This window comes from Jatropha curcas, chromosome 4 (assembly GCF_041381405.1).
Source record: "Jatropha curcas cultivar XTBG-Jc1 chromosome 4, XTBG_Jcur_1.0, whole genome shotgun sequence".
NCBI lineage: Eukaryota > Viridiplantae > Streptophyta > Magnoliopsida > Malpighiales > Euphorbiaceae > Jatropha > Jatropha curcas.
Window position 1 is genome coordinate 23,788,203 of NC_143154.1, and position 7,693 is coordinate 23,795,895.

A 7,693-nucleotide genomic window follows, 5' to 3' on the forward strand; every position below is an offset into this window, starting at 1 on the left:
AGCAGAAAATATTTTGGATATGCAACGTGGCATTAAAATAGTGGCAAGTATAGTAGTGCAGAGAGTAGGTGCGAGTATGGATTAGAGCAAATGAAAAAATATTTTACATATATCCGGTTGTTGCTCAATTTCTCCCACCGAATTAAACACGCAGCGTAATAAAAAGCGGAAAGACACAGACAAACCAACGCCACGTGTCGGACTTGTCTTTCGACGTGAGCCACAAGATTCCATCGAATTCTCGAGCTTTCTTATAATTTTTATTTTTAAAAAAAATTAGCTTCTGATGTGGCTTCCTCTCCTTTCCTTTTTCGTTTTTTTCACCCCTCTCTACCGGCCAAATACGCTGCTCCCTGTTTCCCATTAGTCTCTGTACCCTTTCCCTTCTCTCTCTGTCTGTACCTCTGTATCTCTTCGTCTGCTCAGCTCTTCACTTCTTCTTCTTCTTCTTCTGATTCTGATTCTTCTTTGGCTGTTTCTTCTCTTTCTATTTCGTCGCTATCAGTTTTCTTGAGCAGAAGCTGTTTTCGGGCAACAATTGTACCGCAATTCTGAGGATTACGAGTTTTCTGGTGATTGACCGTTACTACCTTTTTTTAATCGGAAACCTTCATATTTTTTTCTAATTTTTATCATTTGTTTGATAATTCTTATGCTTCGTTTGGATCAGGTAATTTAACGGATTGATCGATTGATTTGGGGAATGAAGGAAGCAAACAGAGAGAAATTTTGCTGGTTATAATAGGAAGTTTGGTTGTTGAATTATGTTCAACAGGAAGATAGAAAGGAAGGATCCTTATATTTTGTAGCTCTAAAGAGACAAGTGAAGGGAAATTTTGTTCGTTGAAGAAGGATCTTGCATGGTAGGAGGATTGGTGGTCTCTGCTGCTATGGCTGTTCAGGTTCATATTCACTTATATTTCTATTTCTTAAAATTTTTTTAGTTGCTAGTTCTTTTTTTTGTAAAAAGAAAAATTAAAGATTTATTTTGACTGGAAATTTTTTTTTTTAAAAAAAAAAAATCTAACCAAATATATAAATATTGTTTAGAAAAATTTCTCTGCTAAAAAGTATCCTTTTTAGAGCAGAGTTATCGTGGTTTCTTCTTGTGATAGTGTTGCCTTTCGAGTGGCAATGAAATATCTTGTTATTCTATTTTTGTTTAGAATCTGAAATTACCCACTAGTAGCTTTCCTTTTTGGTTACTACTTTCTTGTTATGTAACATTTTGATAATATATCTATCCTATATTTTTTTGGGAACTTGAATTTTCTTATTATAGTATTGAGTTTGAGACTTTTGAATCTTGATTTGTTTTCCCTCTTTGGAATTGCTCAAGTCTTGAATTCAATGAATATGTGATTGCAGTTCGTCTTAGTGAACTATTAAACAGCCCCTCAGCAATTAGTGACTAGAAAAAAATTATTGATTATGTCGGAATTGAGTGTGAATTTTTCTTAATATTTTGGTGCCCCTTTCTCATGATAGGATCAGTGTGGAGGGACTAGATCGAATACTGTTCTTCCAGCAGGCAATGGAATTTCATTGAATGCTGGTCTGCATAATTTAACTGGTGCCCAGATCAAGGAGCAGTTTACTTGTGGGAATGAATATTGTCCTAAGGTTTTATTCTTAACAGGACCATTTTTGGTTATATGCTTCTGTTTTATGGATGTGCAATCTGAATCTTTACTTAATACCCTTTTTGATCACCTTTTATTAGGTGAGGAAACCGTATACGATTACCAAGCAAAGAGAAAGATGGACTGAAGATGAGCATAAGAAGTTCCTTGAAGCTCTAAAACTTTATGGTCGAGCTTGGAGACGGATTGAAGGTATACTTGTGTTAGATTTTTTATTTTTATTCTAGCCCATATCTGTCCTGAACAAGTAAGTCACACAATATTGGGTTGGTAACAGAGCATGTAGGCACCAAGACTGCTGTTCAGATTAGAAGTCATGCTCAGAAATTCTTCTCTAAGGTTTACTGATCTTATTCCAGTACCCATTCTCTACCATAATATCTATATGCCCTCTATTAATGTAAGTTGACTTTTTCTAGTGACCCTAAAGGCGTGCAAACGTTGTTAGAAGGGTTCACTCATGATGTTCTTATAGAGTTCTTAATGTGGTGTTTGTCTGATGTAGGTTGTGCGAGAGGCGAGTGGTAGCAACACAGCTTCAGTGGAACCTATTGAAATTCCCCCTCCTCGACCAAAGCGAAAACCTGTGCATCCCTATCCCCGGAAAATGATGCATCCAGTTAATAAAGAAACTTCAGTTCCAGAACAACCACTAAGGTCTTTGTCTCCGAACTTTTCGATTTCAGAACAAGAAAATCAATCTCCAACTTCAGTATTATCTGTAGTTGGTTCAGATGCACTTGGTTCCAATGATTCAAATATACCAAACCGTAGTGTATCACCAGTTTCGTTTGCTAGTGGTTCTCATGCTAATGACTTCAGCACTTGTGAACCCAACTTGACACCTGAAGATGATGGATCCCCATCACCAGCACCACCAACTGCTGTAGCTCTTGATGACCAATCTCCCAAGGTAGCTGCTACACTTTAACATTCTGCTTTTTTTAAATTTTTGTTTGCTGGAAGTCGAGATTGGAATAGCTTTTTCAGAAAGGTATCATTCTATATGTTGCTGAACACGCTGTTTGAGACTGTTCTGTTACCGTTTTGAAGTCTTTATAATTATGGAAGTATGAAATTTTCCTTGATCTCCACAATTTCAAGATAGTGCTTTTCTAAGACCAATTCAAGCAAAAATGCTTGTCTGCTTCTAATAATCTATGCAAGAATCTTTCAGTTGTTTTAAACAAAGTGCTATCGCTCTTTCTTGAAGGTACAAAAACTCAACTTGTTTCCCAAAGAAGATGTCTTTCCCGAAGAAAGATTAGTGGCGGAAACATCTACACGGAGTCTTAAGCTATTTGGAAGGACTGTATTAGTTACTGGATGCCATACACCATCTTCTCCAACTACTGGGAATTCTAAATTACTGCAATCAGACGAGAATGAGGTTAAACCTGTGCAACCTCTATCATGGAACTTTATGGCTACAGAATTACAATCAGGAAATAGGGATTGCACTTGGAATCATCTGCCTCATGGCCCACCTGGAGCCCTTTATTACTTACCACTCCAAAAGGAAAATCCCAATTCAGTAGAAGCTGGCTCTACCTTGCCATGGTGGGCTTTCTGTGGAGGCATGCCATTTCCTATAGTACCTTTTCACAAACAGGAGCCTGCGAAGATACATTTGGAGTCCAATGGTGAAGAAATTCAAGACAAAGAAATTCAGAAGGAAGGATCTTGGACAGGTTCTAATTCTGGATCAGTAAATGATGGTGAAAATGTAGATAAAAATCCGGATTGGGAAACACAAAGTCGACAACTTCCTAGAGAGGAAAAAGAACCATACCCAGTTCTCGAGCTGAAACCAAGTGAGAAATTAGTTTCTTCAAGTAGGTCTATGAGAGGGTTTGTGCCATATAAAAAACGTATTGCTGAAAGAGATAGCCAATCCTCAACAATAACCGGCGAAGAGAGGGAAGAACAAAGAATCCGCCTTAGCTTATAGTACGCCTCTCAAACTATCTCCAGGTTTCTTTGATTAGAAGAGAGCTTTTCTAACTTGTTGAGGGAATTGATTTCAGTTACTGGAGGTGATGGAGCTTAAAAGAAGCTGCCTTCTGCAACTTTGCACGATCATCGGTCTAGCTAGCTTATGTAGTTTTTCTTTTCCCTTTCTCAAATTGTCTAGATCCTTTACCGTACTTTCCTTGTACGTATCATATTGCCGTCTCTATCTTTCTTCTTCTCCTTCTTCTTCTTCTTCTTCTCTACCTCCTCTTAAAAAATTTTTCTTTTTCATCCCTCGGATTTTTTTTCTTCTTCTTCTTATCTATTCTTTCGCTTCTTTGAACTGTGAATCCCTTAGTTCCTAGTTTTATATTGGCCTTTTGTACATTATTATCTGAAAGTAGTTCTTATTGTAATTTTTACTATTAGCAAGGCAAATAAGGCCAGGTTGGAATTTGAATAGCGCATTTGGAGAAATTCTTCTATCGCTTACAATTTCAGTCGCCTAAATTTCAATTGTCATCGCTTTAAAAGTATCTATACATTAAGAGGGCAAATTATATAGAGTTCTTAAGGTTTGACAGAGGAAAGTACCTGCATTTTGAATTGCTTAAACCTTTATTAACACTTACAATTGTTAGGGATAGAAGAGGATGAGTATTTGAGGGTGCTTATCATCTGTTCAATTTGGTACTTGCTATTTTTAGCAGGCATTTGCTGATATTTTGCCCCTTTGATGTATAAATTTTATGGACCGGTATTAAAATTTTAAATGAAAAATGAATTCGAATACAGATGTTTAAATAAATTTCAATGAAAAAATAACAGTTTTATTACATGGCCTTCTTTGTCCTTGTACCTTCATCTCACCTAATCAAATCCTCAAACCAAATTGTTTACATGTCACCACCATAATCGGCAATTCTTTTTCCATCTTCATAAATGAATCATCAAATTGGTATAAATGTGTTTATAATGCTCGGTTGATGAGATTGACTTTTTACGTTTTTTTTTTCTTCCTCTTTCTTTCGTTCGACAATGAAAATTGGTTTAAGTTTATGGTTTTTACTATTGTACAGAAACACTCATTTCTGTACGTATATAGATTTTGTAGTTCAATGACACGTGGCAATTGAACTTGCTATAGCAGGTTATTTAACCTGATTGTCTATATGTTTTTTTCTAATTTATTTTTAAATATATTTAATTTTTCTCATTATTTCTTTTTCTTTTTGTTAAATGGTACAAATCAATTCATATTATCTCAATTTTTATTTTACTTTTTTTGTAAGAACAAAAGTATTTTTAGTAAAAAATTAATACAATATTAGACAAAATATAATATTGGAAGACTTTTGAAACTTAGAAATATATAAACATAACAAAAAGTCATATTAATTTGAACAGACAAAAATTATATTTTATGTATAACTTAATCTTTTTTAATTGATTATAATGATGTAGAATCTTGAATATAGTTCTTAGAATTTATTATGGTGTTTTAAATCAAGTAATAGATAATTCTAAAGAGGTGGATAGTTCTTTTTAAGAAAAAAAGTAGCTAGTTAAAATAAAATAAAGTGAATGATATACAAATTAAGTCATTAATACATATCCTAATTTTTCATAACCTAAGAATCTTAATTACAATGTAATTAAGATTATATTATTTTAATAGTTATGATATTACTATTTTATATAATGATTAGCTTATTTGTAATATTGAAGAAAAAATAAATTAACTTTTTTTAGATATGGGAATCAATGTTTTGAATTTACACCTTGTAAGTTTCTTCGGGTTTTAAAATCTTATTTAACTTATAAAATTATTTCCATATACAATAATAAGAAAATTAAATAAAAGTAATAATGTTATTACTTTATTGTTAAAGTAACTATCCTTATCTTAATTGAATCCAATAGTTGGTATCTAAAGTTATTGAAATTTAATGATAAAAGAATGTTTCTTTACAGGTACAGAAATTTCTTATTCTCTGCTGTTAAGTTTATGCTATTCACTTGGGCCAAGTAAATCGGATTGAGTTTGGTTTTTATGATATGATAATAACAATAATAGTGCCTACTTTCAACTTTCTATTCTCTATTTGGCTTCATCTTCTTTTGCTTAATCTTTCTTTTTATTTTTGTTATTATTGATTTGTCTCCACTTTTAGAGTTTTCCTTTTTTGTTAGGGTTTATTTCTAAATAAAACTCTGGTATTTAATTTTCTTTGGGTGGAGATCTTGGATTTTGATTTGCAGGTGTAAATCTTCGATTAATAGAGAATATTAGTGTGACTCGTTCTTCCATGGATGCTATTGACGTATAGTGGTAGAAACTCATCTATATTCATATTTATTGTAAATTCTTGAAAAAAACAATCCAGTTACAGAAGAGTTACTATTTTGATATCCAAATCAATTAACAGATTAGTTGCTGCTATGAAAATTTATAGCTTTTGTCGAGATCAACTTCAAACGGAAAGATCTAATATTATATTTTTTAATTTTAGTTTCATTATTCGAAAATATATGAATTCTTCTATTTCGTTAAAGATTAGCGAACTTTATTCGCTACTAGTAATAAAGTTCTATGTTTACTCCATATGCTTATTTGTAATTCTTGATATTATTATTAATGAATTATATTTAAAAAAAGAAAAAGGTTGTAATTATAAATTCTAAAATATTGTTTGTCATGACCAATTAAAATACAAGATTAATCAATTTGATGATTTATGACTTAAGTTAGACATAAAAAGTTTCAAGTGTTTCGAGGGTCTCTCTCCTCCTTTTTTTCTCTCTAATCTATCTAACCCTATTTTTTATTTGGGCTGTGCTGTTAATCAGCAGTAGCCCCTACTTTTCATTTTTTCTTGTCGCACCTAATCTTTTATTTGTTTAATAAACTCAGATTTGCTTTCTTCTAACATATTTACCTTGTCTCCATATTTGGAGTTCTTTTCTCCCTTCTCCCATGAGGATTTAGTTCTTTCTTTATGAAGGTTTGTCACTAAAAGGTGTGATATGTAATTTATTTGGTTGGAGAATTTAGATCTTGATTTACCGATATATATCTTCGATTAATAGAGCCTGATAGTGTGGTCTATTCCTCTATTCAGTAATGGAGCCAAGATTTAAAGTTAGAGAACTAAAAGAAATTTCAAGCGTTAAGAGGAGCGAAATTGAAAAAATTTACTATTTGGCTGTGTAAAATAAAAAAAAATTTAATACTTTCTTGGTGTTTGTTTTTTTTAAATTTTGTTAGGGCGTAGGGGCCATCCTAGACCCCCTTAGCTCCCTTAATGCCTCCATTGATGCTATTAACGCATAGTGGCATGAATTATCCGTGTACGTCATATGCAACAAGTTTTTGAAAAAGCAATCCAAGTATAAAAGATCCGGAGGAATTATTTTATCGTCCAAATTAACTAAAGGGCCAATTACTATTATAAAAACTTATATCGGTCAAGGTCATCTTCAAGCAGAAAAATTCAATATTATTTCTTTTAATTTTAGTTTTATTATTCAAAATTCAAAAGAATATTGATAATTCTTTTGATTTGTTAAAGGATCAACGAACTCTCTATCAATTATGATAGTAAGTTCTATGTCTAATCTAACTGAGTATTGTAATATTTGATTTTATTATAAATGAATGGAAAATTTGTTATTACGTCCATGTATAAGTAGAAACACAACCAGTTTTTTTTTTTTTTTTTGACATTAAAATATTGCTCATATATTATTAAGAGAAGAAACGAGCAATACAAGCGGGAACAATATCCCAAGTTCGAAAACAAGCCCCACTAGGAACTGATTTAGCCAAAACATGAGCTATATCATTAGCTTGTCTTCTAATCCAAGCCAAAGTGACATTAGGCAATTGGACTAAGAGTAACTTACATTCAGAGATGACAACTCCAAACTCAGACAAGTCTTGGACAGAACTCCTCATAGCATAGTAAACTTGCAAGCAATTGGTCTCAACCTGAAACTGCAAACTAGAGTAGTCCGACAACAACCATGACAAAACATTTCTGAGCGCTTGAGCATCTGCTAATGCTGGAGAAGAAGAACCCTGTAATGATGACGCT

At 32.8% G+C, this 7,693-nt stretch overlaps 1 protein-coding gene across 3 annotated transcripts; it reads left to right on the top strand.

Annotated features, from left to right (window-relative positions):
* The first annotated feature begins 258 nt into the window (after positions 1-258).
* RVE1 (Homeodomain-like superfamily protein) lies at positions 259-4,073 on the top strand. Of its 3 annotated transcripts, XM_089720593.1 has the most exons (8): positions 259-572; positions 671-902; positions 1,489-1,623; positions 1,724-1,835; positions 1,921-1,982; positions 2,149-2,556; positions 2,857-3,593; positions 3,671-4,073. In XM_089720593.1, the coding sequence occupies exons 2-8, from the start codon at positions 861-863 to the stop codon at positions 3,681-3,683; spliced, it is 1,509 nt and encodes a 502-aa protein (XP_089576719.1). In that variant the 5' UTR covers positions 259-572; positions 671-860; the 3' UTR covers positions 3,684-4,073. The 3 variants fall into 3 exon arrangements, with proteins under 3 accessions (XP_089576719.1, XP_089576720.1, XP_089576721.1); XM_089720594.1 differs by having other exon boundaries at positions 2,857-4,073; XM_089720595.1 differs by lacking the exons at positions 259-572; positions 671-902; positions 1,489-1,623 and having other exon boundaries at positions 1,921-2,043.
* Positions 4,074-7,693: the final 3,620 nt, after the last annotated feature.